At 34.4% G+C, this 19,070-nt stretch overlaps 2 protein-coding genes across 2 annotated transcripts; one reads left to right on the plus strand and one right to left on the minus strand.

Annotated features, from left to right (window-relative positions):
• The first annotated feature begins 847 nt into the window (after positions 1-847).
• Positions 848-3,546, plus strand: LOC7490323 (omega-3 fatty acid desaturase, chloroplastic). Its single transcript, XM_002315118.4, has 8 exons — positions 848-1,568; positions 1,747-1,836; positions 1,952-2,018; positions 2,116-2,208; positions 2,313-2,498; positions 2,609-2,689; positions 2,857-2,994; positions 3,095-3,546. Exons 1-8 carry the CDS (start codon positions 1,054-1,056, stop codon positions 3,278-3,280), a joined length of 1,356 nt encoding a protein of 451 aa, XP_002315154.4. The 5' UTR covers positions 848-1,053; the 3' UTR covers positions 3,281-3,546.
• Positions 3,547-8,756: 5,210 nt separating this feature from the next.
• Positions 8,757-11,934, minus strand: LOC7490324 (zinc finger CCCH domain-containing protein 29). Its single transcript, XM_024610285.2, has 2 exons — positions 11,627-11,934; positions 8,757-11,169 (listed from the first exon to the last, which is right to left on the minus strand). The coding sequence occupies exon 2, from the start codon at positions 11,158-11,160 to the stop codon at positions 9,124-9,126; it is 2,037 nt and encodes a 678-aa protein (XP_024466053.2). The 5' UTR covers positions 11,161-11,169; positions 11,627-11,934; the 3' UTR covers positions 8,757-9,123.
• Positions 11,935-19,070: the final 7,136 nt, after the last annotated feature.

Consider the following 19,070-nt stretch of genomic DNA (forward strand, 5'->3'; position numbering starts at 1 on the left):
CAATTTATTTGACCTAAATTGGTCGGAAAAACTGGAACAAACTGAAAAATCTAATGAACACACAAAAGTCATCAAGAAAAACTTTCTAATCGAATAGTGGCCGGTTGTTTGTTGCCGTCCATGTGCCAGAAAATAGCCGTTGCGTGAAGCACATGAGAAAACGAAACATCAAAGAGAGTTCATTTATGTTGAAAAGCTAGTGAAAATGAGAATAAATGATTTTGACTCCATAAGATGACGACCTTGACAAAGGTAACTATATACTATCAACATTCCAGATTTGACCACGTCAGTCTACTTTCTCCTTTCGCACATGTCATTCTCCATTGTCCACAAAAATAAAAGAAGACCACAGCGGGTCAATATTGAAGTTTTGTTCTCACACGCCACCCCACTGTTTCAGAAGCCCCTGAGTGGCAGCCACAATTACACTACAGGATCTATGATTGGAGGAATTATCGTATTTTCATTTTTCATATAAAAATGAGATTTGTAAATAATTTTTATGACAGAAGTTATATTTATGCAAGAATTTTTTTAAAAAAAAGACTGTCCATCGTTTAATAAAAATCCATTTAACCAAGTTTTTTAACTTTTTGTTTTTTTACGGTAGAAACTGTATTTTATGAAATTTTTATATTTTTTTGGCTTAAAATTATTTATTTTTTATATTTTTAGATTATTGAATACCTATGATAATGTTTAAAATAAATTTTAAAAAATAAAAATTATTATTTTTATATATTTATGAGAAAAAATACATTAAAAATAACTTCTATTTAATATAAAATAATACCTTAAACAGTAAACCCCCGCACAGGTGCGTGTGTATATATACATGGACGCATTTAAACGAGAGGACAAGCTACAAGCAGCACAAGTTTAGATTTTTATAGCTGGCAGTGGAGGAGAGAAGCCCTTTTGTTATCTCTTCATCAACTTTGCAAATTTTGTACCTTTTCTTTTCACTAGGCTTCCATTCATTTTATGTTCTTGTATGAACTGAGATAGCAAGAATTGGATATACTTGCCTTCTTTGCTTCTGGGTCTTCAATGGCTAGCTGGGTTTTATCAGAATGTGGCCTAAGACCCCTTCCTAGAGTTTACCATCAAAGCCGAACTGGCTTAACATCAAAAACTACCAATCTTTTAAAGATTAGACAACCGCCAGTCTCCAAAAGTTACAATCTTGGTTCTTCTTTCAAGGTCTCTAGTTGGTCTAGACAGAGAAACTGGGCATTGAATGTTGCTATTCCGGTTAGTGCTCCAGTAATTGAGGAGGAAGATAAAGAAAGAGAGAGCGTTAAGGGTGTTAATGAACATGAAGGTGAATTTTTCGACCCTGGTGCTCCACCACCTTTCAAATTAGCTGATATAAGAGCTGCTATACCAAAGCATTGTTGGGTTAAAAATCCATGGAGATCTATGAGCTATGTCGTGAGAGATGTTGCTGTGGTTTGTGGATTGGCTGTTGTTGCTGCTTACTTCAACAATTGGGTTGTTTGGCCTCTTTACTGGTTTGCTCAGGGGACCATGTTCTGGGCTCTCTTTGTTCTTGGCCATGATTGGTAAATTCATGTTTTTTCTGTTTCTTGAATTTGAATTTTTATTTTCCGTTTTAATTTGCTTTCAGTATAGAACTTTATGGCCAATTCTTTCCTGAACATTAAAGATCTGCAGCTTTGCTTTAGTTCTGCATTTGCTTTATGTTTCTAATGTGGATGGTGTTTCGTTATAAATATGCAGTGGTCATGGGAGCTTCTCAAATAATCCAAAGCTGAATAGTGTAGTGGGTCATCTCCTTCATTCTTCAATCCTGGTTCCTTATCATGGATGGTTAGTTCCTGCAATCCTGCTAAATTCCAAGTATTTCAGTGTCCTGTTTAGTTTTTAATGGAATTTATCTATTTCATACCGTCTGATATGCTTGCAACTTTGATGATCACTACAGGAGAATTAGCCACAGAACCCATCATCAAAACCATGGACATGTTGAGAATGATGAATCGTGGCAACCAGTGAGTTTTTGTGAACAGTGACCTCTTTGTTTCAAGCAATCTGGTTTCTCTGCTTTCAGACTTGGAACTCATTGATGTATACTCTTTGTTATTGCAGTTGCCTGAGAAAATATACAAGAGTTTGGATAATGTCACAAGAACATTGAGATTCACTTTGCCTTTCCCTATGCTTGCTTACCCTGTTTATCTGGTAAGCCTTTAGCATCTTAGTTAACCAAATCTAAAGATTAACCTTAGGAGAGTTTTTGATAGACTGATAACTGTTACATAATACGGGTTTCAATGACCTTACAGTGGAGTAGAAGTCCAGGAAAGAAGGGCTCTCATTTCCATCCAGACAGTGATTTGTTTGCCCCAAATGAGAGGAAAGATGTTATTACCTCAACTGCCTGCTGGACTGCAATGGCAGCATTGGTTGCTTGTTTATCCTTTGTAATGGGTCCTGTCCAAATGCTTAAACTCTATGGCATTCCCTATTGGGTAGGTTTAGTTCTTGGTTTACCTATCTCTTTACCATTTTTTATAATTTCTACAACTCAATTATTCTTTAGTGCCTATATTCATACGATCGAATTTGCTTATAAATGCAGATTTTTGTCATGTGGTTGGACTTGGTCACTTACTTGCATCACCATGGACATGATGAGAAACTTCCTTGGTATCGTGGAAAGGTTGGAAGATGAATCTCCTTAGCCTTGTTCTTACATTTCTTGTCAATATTCACCAGTCATTTTTCTTCTCCTACCAAATTGTCTATTTTTTCCACTAGATATGAAAGTTAGTGGTGTTAAATTTCCTAAACTAATATCTATAGTCTATACTTTCTGGCTGTCAATAGGAATGGAGCTATCTGAGAGGAGGCCTTACAACCCTTGACCGTGACTATGGATGGATTAACAACATCCACCATGATATCGGGACCCATGTGATTCATCATCTCTTCCCTCAAATCCCCCACTACCACTTAATCGAAGCAGTAAGTGAAATTATACTTTGCACCCTAATTGTTATTGTGTTTGTTTAAGTGGTCCACTTTCTTCTGGATCTAGTAATGATTGTTCATTTTGATCTTACAGACAGAAGCAGCTAAGCCTGTACTCGGGAAGTACTACCGAGAACCAAAGAAATCTGGACCTCTTCCGTTTTACTTGCTGGGAACACTTATAAGAAGCATGAAACAAGATCACTATGTTAGTGACGCTGGGGATGTTTTATATTATCAAACAGATCCCAAGCTCTATGGACCAGAGAAAACAGAGTGAAGAAGCCAAATGTTTCTAGGCATCAAGGTGAAGCCAACCAAGCCAAGATTCTTTGTGAACCATTCATTTTAACTTCTGACAATTTGTCGACATTGTCTTCAGTCACTGGGGACAGCCATTCTCCCCCGCATTTTTTTCTCTTTCTTATTTGATAATAGGTGTCGCGGATGGTTAATCTCAGCCAGTTATGCTGCAACATGGACACGGAAAGTTTACTACTATATGATGTATTGTGATAGAAAATCTACATCTTTTGGCTTGTTGCCTCCCTCTCTCTCGCCATAATTCATCAAATATATATATATATATAAGAAGTTTTATGGCATATAAATAGATTCACTCCCAGACATGCTCCTTGTTCCATTATGCACTAACCACCAACTCAGGATTCAAGGAATTTCTGATATTGAGATGGATAAAAAAAAAATGGAGGTCGGGCTCCACTTCAGTTAACAGAATCATCAAGTATCCTCCTAATCCTTGACACCTCATTGGAACGAAATATATTCTGCCACATGAACAAAACATTAGGGGGGGGTGTCGGAGGCGGCAAAATCACCTTTTTCTTTTGATGAATATTGAAGATTCTGACAATTTTTTTGCGGGAGTGATTTCTTGTTAGTTGCTAGTCATTGGTTCAACCAAAATTACATTCTATTTATAGAATTGGTAGAAGATGAGTCTTTTATAATTTCAAGATGAAAAAACAGTGGTAAATCCTCTTATTGTGTCTTCAATCCGCGTCAGGAGTTGGAAGTAGAAAAAAAGTCTCAAGAAAATTTGTTTGTGCTGGAAACATAGGCGCGAGTTAATAATACCAAGGGAAAAAAAATCTTACCACAAAATATGCAGAAAATACACTTCGAGCTGCCTCTCAAAAGCGTGGATTTCAGCCTCGGACTGACCTATGCCACATTCACACCGTTCACCTCAAATAAATGAACTCCATGGATCTCATAGTAATAATGGCTCAATGCACATCAGATTTCAAGTCAGGCAATCAGGAACGAATTCTTTTTCCTCATGACCAATCAATACAGTACAGAACGTACAGCATCCATAAACGACACTATTCATGATTGATCCTAATTAATGTCATACAGCCACAAACACCACTACTAACAACACCGTGGGTTTGAGGATAGAAAGAGCTTCACTGACGTTTTCAGGCTTAATCCCACCCACAAAGAGCCATCCATTTTATTTTATTTTTAATTTGCGTGGATGTTCGGGCCAGCTTGCGCGCACCACGACTAATCCCATGATCCACTAAACATACTGCAAACCCAGTGAGCATATAAGGCATCCCGGAGGTGACAGGCGTGCACAAAGAAGTTCGAATCCGGATGCAGAGAAAAGGAATAAATCTCTTCCACCGCTAGGCCAATACCTCAAGTGCAAGAGCCATCCATTCTTCTTTTGATGGGTGGTAATTCAAACTGTGCTCGGTTAAATCCTATGCTACTGCACACAGGATCATATTTATTTTAAGGAAGAAACCTTAAACAAGATTGGCAATGCAAAAGAAAACATTAATGCGACAATGAATTATGTATGCGTGGGTTAATAAAATGAAAACTTCAGGCAAATTGAGAGATCTAGATGCAAATTGAGTTTTTTTTTTTTTTTGGTCTTGTCTTGCAGGTATTTCAGTTCCACAGCTGCTTCTGAAACAAAGTAATTTACCAATTGAACATACAGCACACAATTATTTGTTTCAGTTCAATGACTCCAAAGGCTTAATCATATCCGCTTACTTCGAGATAGTTTCAGCCTAGACCTACATAAAACATGCATCAGACACGTTTCCAATATCTACTCAGTTCTGCTCGTGATGGCCCGTCGAAAAATATTCAGTTTTCTAATTTTTACATTTTTTTTTAAATTTTCATAAGCATAGGGATGATTTGGTATTTTTATACTAAATAATTAATTTTTTATTCAAAAAAATGTTGGAGCATGTTCATTATGCTCCATCGAGTAGGTGGTGTCCGACCCATTTGGACGGCACATGAGACGCCATCTAATACTAAATAATTAATTTTTAGATCTTTATGTTGTTGTTAAGAATTGGATTTCATGATTTTTTTTATTTATAGTGCTTCTGATTTAATGACCTAAGTTATGGTTTTAAAAAAATAATGCGGTTTCACATCCTTTTTTTTGTTCATTTTCTTCTATGATATTATCATTTTTTTTTTTTGGATTCGAGGAAACTCCACCCCCCGGAAAGCACACTTTGTGGGCTCAGGTGAGTGAGTAAAACACCGGCTGTCCCAGGCTCTTATAAGAGGTGCACGTCCTGACTCGAACTCGAGACCTGCTGTGCAGATCTCAAGCCCTTTGCCACCACGCTACGCCTATTGGGAACAATGTTATCATTCCATATTATTTTATTTTATTTTTAGAATGATTTTGTGATTATCTTCAATTTCTTTTCAGCCGGTTTGCCTCAATCCAATTACCTATATCATGGGTTTTGCAGACTTTTTTTAGTAGTTTTTTTTTTAAAAAAAAAATTGTTTGTGTTGTTTTTGAAGATATTATTTTGATCATCTATTTTTTAGTAAAAATTAAATTTATTTTTATATAATATTTGCAATATGTTTGGTCCTACATAAAATATATTTTTATTTAATTTATTTCGTCTGTGTTTCTATTTCTATTATTTTTTATTAATTTTAATAAATTAATTCAATAAATATAACTGGGTAAATGTTTTATTTTACAGGATTGAACATCTTGATCTACATCTATCTCTTAATGTTTTAAATTTATCTTTAAGTTATTATTGATATTTTTTTTCTATTTATTTAAATAGATGATTAATGATTTATTTAATATTTTAATAAAAATTTTAATTTATATTTTAATTTTTTATGTAAAAAACACATAAAATAACATATATATCTTTTTTTTTAAATAAAAATTTAAGTAAACCACGAGTTAAATACTAGTTATGTGCTAGATGTCGAGCTAAGAAAATCTGTTCACTTCGTAATAAACACACAGTATCTCTGACAAAATTCAGCGAATTTGGGTTAGGTGGGCTTGAAAGAGGCACCTAATGGAATGTTTGGAAGCATTTTGATGGATTAGGAAAGTGAGTTCGAGCATTTTGGCCCAAATAAATTTGCTTTTGTCCATTTGAGATTTATTTGGAGAGACTTTCTTCTGCAGTCAAAAACAATTTCTTTAAAATTTTTTACTTCATTTATGATTGCTATGAAACTAAGTTGTCTTGTTACTCTTTAGATGTTTTCTCAGGTGGCGAATAATTTTAAAAAAATTAAGGTATTTTTAGACTAATTTTTTTATTTTTAAGAACAAAACCTTTTATAATTAGATATGAGAAATCATCAGCATCCGAATGTATCTACAAAAAAAAAAAAAAAACTTATTGTTTCACTGTCTCTTGATGAGTTTGAATCTAGATAGTAATATGAAAGAAAACTCACAATAAAACGATTAAATTGTATATACCTGATCATATATCTATTCAATTTTAATCTTACATAAAATGTTGATTATCCAGAATTAAATACTTGAAAAAACGAAATGAAAAGTCTTGGACTAGAAAGGTATTCGGACCCTGATGGCAGGCACCGTGACTTACACAATAAAGAAATTGTTTCATTTATTAAAATTTTGCTAGGCTCGGTTTTTAACTTCCTTATTTGTCCCGTGATCGATCGTTCTCTTGACTCTTGAGAGAAGCGGCTTGGTGATTTTTCCTCGGAAGGAAATTCCATTCGGCGATGGATCTCTTTAAGAAGGTGAGCATCCATGCAGATTTTCTTCACATGATCTGGCAGGCCGGCAATAGACTCAGGCCCAACAAATTAGCCCAAATACAGATAATGCATGCAATGATGCAAGGGGCAAGAAGGATCTCTTCGGTGGATTTTTGTGGTGTTACGTCTTTTCAACAAATAATATCCAAAAAGTGGAAGCATCAGTAACGTCTGTGGTCGGCCAAATTATTATTGTATAATAACAAAGGAAGGAGAGCAGAAACTTCAATTTCAGGATGATGGAAAATAATGTATGGTTGAGAATAAAGCTCATGGGCGGTTCTGGCTACACAACTCGACACCTTGCGTAAATTTTCCATTGCTGAGAGACCAAGAAAGGCAGAGGTGAAAGATGTGGGACTCACCCGTCTTATCATGGTTTGAATCGAAGCCAGCATTCATGTCCTTTTCAACTTTAAAGGAGAAATTTCCTGGATACATTCTCAAGGAAAACAAAAGAAAAGTCAATCACTCCTCGATCTGTAAAAATTTCTTGTATGCATCGAAGGATAACTTGAACAAAGGGTATTTTCGTTTATTAGTAGCGCATAAGATTAAAAGAATTGTTAAAATATCATAGATGTAAAAAGTATTCATGAAATAGGAAAATTATATACTTGTCAAGGTTAAAATAAATCACTTTTTTTTTGGTAAGTTGGTTAAAATAAATCACGGTTAGAAACCATGATTTATTTGATAGATATTGTGTTTAAACCGTAATATTTATTAAATCACAAATAACTTTAATTGAAATTTTAAAATTAAAATTTTAAATAATACCTACAATATATGTAAAACCCTATCTAATCTCTAACTTAAGTAAGGTTTAAACCTTACTAACTATTAACTCGTAAATAATTAAAGCATAATTAATTAAAATTTCATATAATTCATGTTCAATTGCATGAAATCTACCTAATTGCAACAACTAAATGCTAATTTACTATAATTCAAACAAAATTATAAATTCTGGTAATTTATCTCAACTAAATGCAAAACATCATTGATCAAAATTTAGGTGAAGCATGTATTCTTGCATTCTGACGTGCGATTTTCTTTTGTTGCGAAAGATAACTGATTTATCACAAGCTGATTTAGGTGTTTCGAGGCAGTAACAGAAGGATTTACACAAGAAAAATAATAATTATTGAAGCTCCTTGCTTAGCCATGAGAAACTAGATGCACACCAAGCCCAGTCTGGTGTATTGAGCTAAAAAAATCATGAAATGGATAAACCACCAATTCCTTTCAGCAATCTAAGCCTTTGTTTTCCATTGAGATCTAATGTTTCACGGCTTGGAAATTCGACATTCTCAACCTTCTTGCCACGCACGAGTCCTGGCAATCTTGGCATTCAGAACACATAATACAAGACACTACAGATATGATAGTAACTACATTCTTTAGAGCACTTCAGGAGTTACGACAGGAATATAAAACCCAGAGTCACCCAATAATAGCTTGAAATGTATGGAAGAACTACGTAATTGGAAGATTAAAAGGAAGGCGTAGCTAGTGTACACTGCAACACTCAAGTTGCTCGCAAGACTGTACCATGAGCAAGCAGCTGTGTGGCTAAGTTCTAAACACAGATGCCATTCCTGTCAAAGAAAGAAAAAAAAAAAAACAAAGAAAGAAACAAAGTAACGTTTACAATGAAGCATATCAATAAACCAGAAGAATACATGAGAACAATCAAGATCTTTATTATTATTAAGGTTTACACTGAAGTCATCAAGGAAAATGGCACCCGATTTTCCTAATGGGATTGCAGTATTTGAAAAATAATTACTCTCTTCTTCCACCACCGAAATATAAAGTACATTCTCCCAGAGGGGAGGGAAAAAAAATAAGGATATAAAATAATTAAAAAATTCTCCTTGTTCCACCTAATTTTTATCCTAATTCTCACTTGGTCTATCAATGATGAGCATACTTGCTGCTCCACTTTTGCTTTTGATCTGCAGTTTGCTTTAGCATCAACTTTGCTTCTCCTAAATTTAAATACACACTTATTTGTCAGGATAATAAGCTAAATAGCATAGCCGTTTATGCCACCATCTGCTCCTGTTCTCTGTACATCTGCTCCATCCATGGTGGCAGCGATTCGGGAACTCCTTCACGACGACTATATTGCTTCTCAGCACCAAAAAATGTGCTTCCAGCAGGGGGGACATCTTTAACCAATGAATTAACCCAAGAAACATCAGGCTCATCAACATGTGAAGCTGTCAAGCTGGCAGCTGTTGTTGCAGGATTATTGTTGCTTCGAAATCCAAAGGAAGCGGACTTCTTGAGCTTGTTCAGCTCATCTCCTTGAATGCCCCAGTCCAATTTCCCATTAGGGGAGTTCCAATCGGAAAGATTAGAGGACATCATTGATGCAGAGTTTGCAGCTGCAGTGAGGCCAAATCGGTTGGGTACTGCTCCGCGGTCAATGAAACTCTGGCTCCGTTTTGCAAAGGCAGAGGACCTTGAATTCATTACAGCAGCCGCTACTGCAGCGGATGTATCGAACCCATATGAAGTGGGGTTCCTAGCTGGAGAAGATGAGAGATTGGCAGCTGGGTAGCTTGAACGTAGTTGGTTCATGTTCTGGCGGATCTGAAGCCCATTTGGAGATTGTAACTGGGTTTGTGTGCTTGCTTTTAATGAGACTCCCTGCATTGGAGACATTAAAGAAGGATCAAGAGATCCAAAAACATCGTCAAGGGTGGTAGGTTTCAGATCTGCCATCCTACTGCTCCAGTGAGAGGGCGAGGAGAGACCAGACATCTCATCCCTTAGTTGCTGTTGCTGTTGCTGGAGGTGGCTAGAGTAACTTTCCAGCCCAAGCAATTCCATCTCCAAATCCAAATCTCTAGCACAGAAAGCTGTCTTTAGCCTACTTCCTGGGAGCTGCAGCGCAGGTGGGGTAAGGCTAACTTTGTTCTGCCACAAGCCTCCACTCTTGGGAGATGAGGAGGCTGCGGCCAAGGGGGACATTGGTGGTGTTGATGTACCAGGCAACGACAGGGATGATGATCCGAGGGCCAACGGACTCAGAGTTGCCATGTCCACTGCACTAGAAGTTGACCTCGGTGAAGGCATTGCTGAACCTGTAGCAGCATACACAGGACGCAATTCCTCGGGCTTGTGTGCAAAGAAACAAACTTTTCGTGCGCAACCAGTTTCGTCCTTGCAAAGCCGGGTACGATATTGGGCAGGATGCAGCCATGACTCGAAAACACCGTGTGCATATTCACAATAATCACCTTTCTGGCATGTTCCCTTGCGAAATTCAGGGCAAGGGACACAACTGTAAGGGTACTTCTTTGGGTCTCTCCTCCTTGCATTCTCTCCTGGATGGACAAATGGGCACTCGGTCCAATCATGAGAGTATGCCCTGGAGCAAGGCTTGACCTTGAAAGAGTACATTCTAAACTCGTCAGTACCATATATTCCATTGTTTATATCTGGCAGTGTCACATCAAGAGGATATTCTTTCTTTTCAATTCCCTCTCTTGCCAACTGAGGCGTTATGATCAGTTTCTCTTCTTCATCTTCACTTAAACTTTCGCCTTTTAGCAACAACTCAATCATTTTCTTCCTTGAATTGCACAGCCACTTGGATGAAGGGGCAAAGAGATCACCAGGTTTATTTCCGTTACCATCAACGCTGTTAGGATCAGCAGATGCATCAAGCAAGAGCTTCACAACCCCAACTGACGAATCGGCACCACCGGCAACAGCGCAGTGAAGGGCAGTGACCCTATCCGAGCCACACACCCTATTGACATTGACTTTGCCGGTTTCAATGATATACTTCAAAACATGGGCGCTTCCAAACAAGGCAGCAATCATGAGGGGTGTCCTCTCTTCGAAGCCCATCTTTTTCAACCCAATTCTTCTGCCATACCAATAGCTTGCCTCATCAATATCCAAACCCTTCTGTTCAACCTCAATTTTGAAGCCAGCAAGATCATCAGAGGCAGACAATTCGAGCAAAACTGAGCATTTATACAAGAGACTTCCCTTTTGACTGTAAGATTTGTCTTCCATGATCGGATTTAAGGGGGGTAAATCACTCTTTGAGCCTGTGCACATACCCAAGTCCTGCATCGTTATAACAAGCATACTTAATATACCATAATCAAGAATTCTATACAGTTCATTAATGAAATCAAGAAATAACAAGGTCAAAAAACCTATATCAAATCTTGGAAAACTATTTGCTAGTAGCAAAACTATTTAATGATGACAAAGAAGACAAGAATTAAATCATTTCAAACTTTTCTCCTCGACTTCTAATGCTTTTTTCCACAAATTTCCTCTCCAAACAAGCCAAGAGAAAATCACAAACAGAATTAAACCCATAAAAGAACAAAAAGAGACTCATTATTCTAAGATCGCTACTATTTCCAACAAAACAAGAACACTTAAAAAGAAGAAGAAATCAGATTAAGCAGCCCCAGAAAAAAAGTTTCAGACTTTAACCAACAACTACAATTCATGGAAAATTAAATTAGCAAGTATGCTAGTTTCATTGTCTGTAAGATAAACAAGGACATACCTATGAGCAGTACTTGTGATGGAAAGAGCAAGAAACAGCTAATGAATTGAAGTCTTTAGTTAAGTTTCAAGTGTTTGTAGAAAAGTGCAGGGAAAGAGAAGAGCCTTTGTTTAGCTCAAATGATGAGGAGGAAGGGAGTGGTGAGCTGTTTAAACAAGACCCGGTCGTGGGTTCTATATAGCATATATGTGAGAATTTTCTTCAGGAGGAAGGAGAGAGGAAAGTAAGTTCTCTCTCTCTGGGTTTTTTGGTCAAAGTCAAATCTTCAAAGGCAGAGCTACTTTTCTTTCTGTACCAGGGTGGGTTAAGGCTAACAGTTGCTTAACTCTGCTGTTCTTCTTTTGAAATTAATAAATGAAATGGAAATGAATGGCAAATTAATTTTTCGACTTGACATGGACCCCACATTTCTCTTACCGACTCGACGGGCACCCCGTCACTTGTGCGTGTGTATTCCAATTCTTATCTCACGCAGGGGAGGGACAGTGTGATTCTGTTTGGTCAATGCAGCGTCAAAGAAAAACAAAACCTCATTATTTGCATTTTTTAATTAAAAATATATGAAAATCAATTGTACTTTTAATTATATTAAAATTAAAAAAAATTAGTTTTTAATATTGAAGTATTAAAATCATAAAAAAAATCTAAGAAATCATGAATTTAATGTTTTTAAAATAAAAAAACACTTTATAAAAAAATTGTAATGAAAAAACAAATACTCCCTGAAATGATATATTCCCTGTATTTCTTTCAAAATCAATTGATTTTTTTTGTTTGTTTTCGAGTTAAAATTTCATTAAGGACAAGTGATTTGATGGGGAAATTGGCATGCATTAACCAGATTTTTATTAAGAAAAAAAAAGAGAGATGAAAGGGCCAGACATAAAAGCTCCAGCAAGCATATTGTTTTTTCCTTCGAAAAAAACAATTCTCATCTTCTATAAACAAGAAAATGACCTCCTCAATGAAGCAAACAAACCAGCAATATGGAATCTTCATCTATCCAAACTACTATTGCACTAGCTTCTTCTTTTTTTAACAAAAGATGCTAGTGAAAATACAACAATGGTATATTAAACACTAGTTTGTTTTTGTATTTAAAAAGTATTTTTTAAAAAAAATTAAATTTTTTTATTTTTTATTTTAAATTAAAATATTTTAGTGTTTTTAGATCATTTTGATATGTTGATATTAAAAATAATTTTTTAAATATAAAAAAATATTATTTTTTTAAAAACACGGTTACAGCAAGATTTATAGCAGAATCCCATTTCATTTGCCCGTTCAAAAGATATCTTAGCATATTAACTCTATTTTCCTTAAGATGACAAATTCTTACATCCTTGAGAATATAATCACTCGCCTGTTCTTGTCGGTTAGTTTATCTATGATTATCTGGAGTTGTTGTATTAACGTTTTTCTTTTTTGATTTTAAAACCTCAGAGTCCATGTATCATGATGTCTGAGACCTTGAGTATATACATATACTACAATTATTTATATTAAAACTACAAAGAAACAATCAATGAGATTTAACTAAAGTAAACAACGACTCGATAGAATTTTTGAAATTATTTATATTATCTAAGAAACAATTCTAGATTTTTCTCATCACAGAGTCAAGCAAAAGTTCCCCAGTCATTTTATAAGACTTGTAGGTCTTTTCATTAGCCATTGTAATATTAAATTCAACAATAAATTGTAATGAACCTAATCAACATAATTACAAAATTTATGCACAAACTAGATAATCGGCTCTCGTGAAGCTACGAGTCAAGCTAATTTTTTTTTAATATAAAAAAATATCAATGTAATGCTAACGTGATTTTTAGCAACAAGAAAAATTATAATAATTAACTCAAAATTCAATAGATGTGGGAAAAGAATGATTGCTCAACAAAGTAAAAAATAAATGAAATCAAATAAAACAATATATAAAAACCATTTCTAGTTAAAAAATAAATGAAATCAAATAAAACAATATATAAAAACCATTTCTAGTTAATCTGATAATTTAAAATAAATTATACATGTTATATTTTAAATCATTTGATTTTTAATAAAGTTAATATCAATTAGTAAGAGGAAAGAAAATAGGTCAATTGCATATGTATATTGGCCTAACACGCTCAGATTTTTAAAGAGGAACCTAGGCATGTGGGCTTGCCAGACAAGGATAGCGTGGCTAGGCCTATTAGGCGAGGCATACACGCTTGAGCCTTTGTTTTTTTTTTTAATCTCGCACATTATTCACTAATTTTTGTTTAAACAAGCAAATAATGCGTTGTTTATGTGCCAAAAAAATTCAGGCTTCATTTTTTTTTTTACTCTCAAACTCAATTTTTAATCTATTTTTATCTCAAAACACATTAAAAACACTCTTATAAGCTCATGAAACTAATTCCCCAACTAAAAAAAAAATCTTGGATTGGTCAAAGAACACAAATCAAACAAAAAAAACCTATTTCAACCCGATCTACCTCATCAAATAATTAAAAAAAACTCAAAACACCTTAATATTACTCATTTTATCAAGAGGAATATTTTATCACAAAAATCTAAGCATTCTGGTGAATTAAATCAAAACAACCAACTTTTTTTTCTCTCTTTTATTATTTTCTTGACAGGCCTCCCCTTTAACTTAAAAAAACCAAGACATAAATAAAATAAAGTTTTTGTACCAAACTGTATAATTATAAGGTTTTGCTCCCCTTGTAGTTAATTTCTCACAAAGAACAAAACTTAATAAATCATAGCAAAATCAAGAACCAACCTATAAAGGATGTTTTTTAAAGACTACGACAACCCGAGAGACAATAATATAAAACAAGTTACCAAGTTTAATCACCAATTAACTCAATATTAAAGGATAAAATTGAAAATAAATTGATGATTAGACTAAAAAAATTAACAAATTACCAAAAAAATATTTTTCTTCTTAAACAAATAGATGATAGTTTACCCTCCTTTCAGTTTTTTTCCTCTTATATTATTTTTTTTCTTAGTCAATCAAATGAAATATTTTTATGTAAAATCAAAAATCGATTTAATATTGAGATGTTTTTTAAAAAACATGAAAACTGTACAAAATAAACCATCAAGTTTAATCGTCAATCATCATAACATGAAATGATGAAATTAAAGTAAAGAAATCGATGATCAAATATAAAAAGAACTTCAAGGATAAAAGTCATTGTGTGAATCTATATAGTGATTTTTTCTTATAGTACAATGAAACACTAGATCCTCCTCTAACTTTTTTTTATTTTCTTGTTTAATCAAAGTTTACTCGTGTAAATGTAAAACTAGAAAGTGATTTGCATTCCACCTTGGTAGGCCGGCAGGGAGAGGAAAGGAGGGCGGGGAAAAAGTAGAGATGAGGTGAGTGCGTTGAAGCAAACATTGGATGTGAAAGATAGTGAATGATGGCGTTTGGGAAAAGAAGAAGAAGAAGAGAAGTGGACCAAAGGATGACCGCTTGAAGAAAGATTCCAACTTTGGCGAAGGGCAGTCCAGTCCACCACTCCTTGCGCGTTTCTCTTCAACTTCGGTGGGTGACAGGATATGCCTGACTCAGCCTTCCACTACGTCCATACCTATGTCCCTCTCTCGTTAATCCAATTAAATACTACCAGCACTCATCTCTCTCTCTCTTTTAATTTCATAATCTTGATTTTCTTGTCTTAGCTCGCAAACAATGCTGTCAATGTTGGTTGCCCAATCCAAACGTACCTGCCTTCCAAGGTGTTGTTTTTGTACATCCATCAATAACTCATGCTAACAATAACATCATGATACAGCTGAGCTCAGCCTTGAAGGCGGAATTTATAAACTATCGTTCACACCGGCATGGATTCGGCTGAATAGAAAGTTTCTTATAGCTCAACCAATATGACAATATACGATACAGCAAAAGAATCAATTTCATCTTAATCCTCAAAATAATCTGCTCTCAGTGTAGATGCATTTCAATTTTCACGATGTAGAAATGGGAATTCACGTTTCACCATTTTGTCTGCCTTCGAAACAACACGGCTATAACAACAAGCCTGATAATTAGTCATCGAAAACATAAATGATCACTCGAGGGATTGATGACTTGCTTCGGGGAGCATGAAGAACTTGGATAAAAGGACAGATATTTGGATATGCCAACTAGGGCCGTTGTGTGATGCAATCCTAACAGTGTTGGGCTTGTTAGCGCAAGAAATGACTACATGTCCTGGTTTCTGTCGCTGTTTTTGCAATCTCCAGTTAAAAGCAACTAAACAGTTCCTTGATCCACTTTGCCAGTCCACTCCATTAATCCACATCTTAACGTGGTTAGCGCGGTTGCTTCAAATGAGAACAATAGCAAATTAATATAGCCAGTGAGAATATAGCTTAATCAGCATTTATGTCTCTCTTATGATAAAAAAAAATACCATGATCTAGCCTTTTTTCGTAATAAAAAATAGTAAAATAGAAACTTAATCCTCCTGTCAAGGGTGACTAGGACTTACGAGGCATGATTATTTATATGCCATGAAAAATTAGTTGCATCTGTCCCAAAGGATCCATAGATATACCCAATTTCTTGTGAACATATATATAACCTTGAACAAGTGAAAGTTCACTTTTAAGAGAAAAGGCAAGTATATAGACATGTAGTTCGCAGTTATTATTTCCTCTGTTTTCCATTCTTGCTAATAATTTTACACAATTTTGTATCGAACACAATCTGTTGCCTTGGAGTGATCGTTAACTAGATTCTTTCAAGCAGAAAATAAGTTTAATTGAAAATAAGTTTTTTACGTGACCAAGTAGATGCTAAGCTCTATATTGCTTATGCTATATTTTATTTATTTTGATTTTTTGTTTCCCATATGGATGCTATATCTTAATTCTTATTGTTGGCGGTGAGATGGGATGAATATTGCTAAACTGGGCCAAGAGTTAGTCCATAAGGCCAGGATGAGGTCTGTCTACGCAAGAAGATGGTCCATTTCAGCTTTGATCAAGTTCGAAGTTCGATGTCCATTTCAGCTTTGATCAAGTTCGAAGTTCGATGTTAAGGGGACATGAAAAATACAAAACAACATTTCTAGTAAAAAGTAAACATTGAAAATATATGCTACCTAATAGTACGGTTGATGGATCTTGATTTCTGTGCTGATTTGTCCTGCGAAAGCAACTTGGCTAATCCTCCTTCCTAAAAAAGTAGTGTCTGTATTCACAAGAAAAATGTGATTTCGCCTTTTATTTCAATAATGTTTGGATGATGATAGTGACGGTTTTTTAGAATATTTTTATATTAAAATATTTTAAAATAATATGTTTTTATTTTTGAAAAGTTATTTTTAACATTAAAATAATTTAAAAACATAAAAAAATTCTTTAAAAAAAAATTAAATTTTCATAAACCATGATTTGGAACACATCCAAACCTTCCTGACCGTTCATTTTAGTCCGGTCACCGGATATAACAGTACTGAAAACAAGTGGGTAAATGAGAACACGAGCTGGAGACCTGACCTTTGTTAATTAGGCACGGCCGCACAACTACTTGCCCCTGTCCCTGTCGCTGTCTCCGTCCCGGAACCCTACATGAGGTGCAAAACATTATGATTTATGACAGCCACTATATGTGCTGAGTTCAATTAGACCCAGAGCAGACAGGGTGAAAGGGGGGAAAGTAATGGCACATGGCTTTTCTGGATATATGATATGTAACTGTCGAACTCGACGGGTGCTAGAAACTTGTTCCTCGAAATCTTATCTGGATTCTTGATTGACAGGTTATTACCCAGAGGCGCTGCAAGGCTCTTAAATTATAATAAAAATGGAACATTTGTAGAATTGCAGTTTAGATTTAACGAAAACGACACTCGATATGAGACTTCACTTCTTCCGCAAGAGCACCATTGAATTACTAATCGATTGATTTCTCATATAAATATCCTTTTTGAATCTCCAAGAATTATACATGCCAATCCCTCGTCTGCGTTCATAAATTCAACCATGTTTGTTTTTTCGATCTCTCAACGCAGCGCCGAGATATTTGACCAAATACAATTCTTTGAAATAAATTATGTAAAGTTTTTATTAAAAGAAGCAGCAAACTATATATCAAAACCAGCAAACTAGCAAGAGCAGCAGAGAGCGCCCGAATGTATGTGAGTGTGAACGACTCCGATGCATGACTAATGGTGATTTTCCGTAGGATTGTAGGTCATGCATGATGTTAATCCTTTGTTAAAGATAAAATGACTAGAGCCTTGTCAGGCTCCTGCAAAATTTAATTTCTTGCTACCACACGCATTAATGTTCATAACCGCCATTGAAGCCGAAGGCAGTCCACTGAAGGTTACAACTTGGAAAGTTGAAAGTTTAAACAACCACCCTCCTATTTCGAGATAACTAGCCAATTACTTGCGCAAAAGCTTGCTTATTTATCCAATTTAAATTATAGGTATCTATGTAAATAAATATATTTATTCTATACCTAGTAAAACAATTTTGATGGACTCAAATCATGATGGTATGGATCCTATTATATATATAATAATTCACAAAGCAATTATTGATACTATTATAAAAAAAAGATATACCAAAATTGGATAATATTTAAAAAATTATTTTATTTATTTTATTTATAGTAAATTTTATTTAAAATTTAAAGAATAAAAAATAATATAAAAAGAAACTGGGTGCTTGGAGAATTGACATGTGCGCCTAGCCCAAACAAAAAAATCCTAGGCACGCCTAACACTTTTTTTTAAAAAAATAGATGGTTAATGCATTGTTTGTTTAATTTTTTTTTATAAAATAAATAACAAGCTATCATATGTTCAAATTCTAGCAAATTCTAGTAGTAAAAAAGTTAGCTTTGGGTTCTTAGATTCAAAAAATTTATTTTTAATCCTAAAACACCATAAATAAATCAAGAAGATATATATATAATAGATCAAAATAGAAAAAAATATTTTCAAGTCTTGATTTACTTTTTTTTTCTGACAAGATAAAAGTTTTAAACTATCTTCATGAAAGCTTATACTTTAAGATGAATTCATTGATACTAAAATTGATCTTTTTCGTGGTTGAAATATAATTCACTAAATATTTTTTTTTTTTTTTTTTTTTTTTTTCAATGATTTTCTCACTACTCCCTCCACATCAAGGGATCAAAATAGAGATAAAGTGGTTAAAGTTATTTTAACTTATTTATATTGCATGGGATATTAAAAAGTGTGGTAGGGGCTATTTGTTTTTGTAGTTAAAATCATGTTTTGTGTATTTTTAATATTTTTTTTGCTTAAATTTTTTTTAAATATTTGTTGATCGTTTTAATGTGTTAATATAAAAAATAGTTTTAAAAATAATAAAAATATTATTTTCATATATTTTTAAATAAACAATATTTTAAAAAATAAATCAAAACCACAATTCTAAATACTATCTTAAT

This window comes from Populus trichocarpa, chromosome 10 (genome assembly GCF_000002775.5).
Source record: "Populus trichocarpa isolate Nisqually-1 chromosome 10, P.trichocarpa_v4.1, whole genome shotgun sequence".
NCBI lineage: Eukaryota > Viridiplantae > Streptophyta > Magnoliopsida > Malpighiales > Salicaceae > Populus > Populus trichocarpa.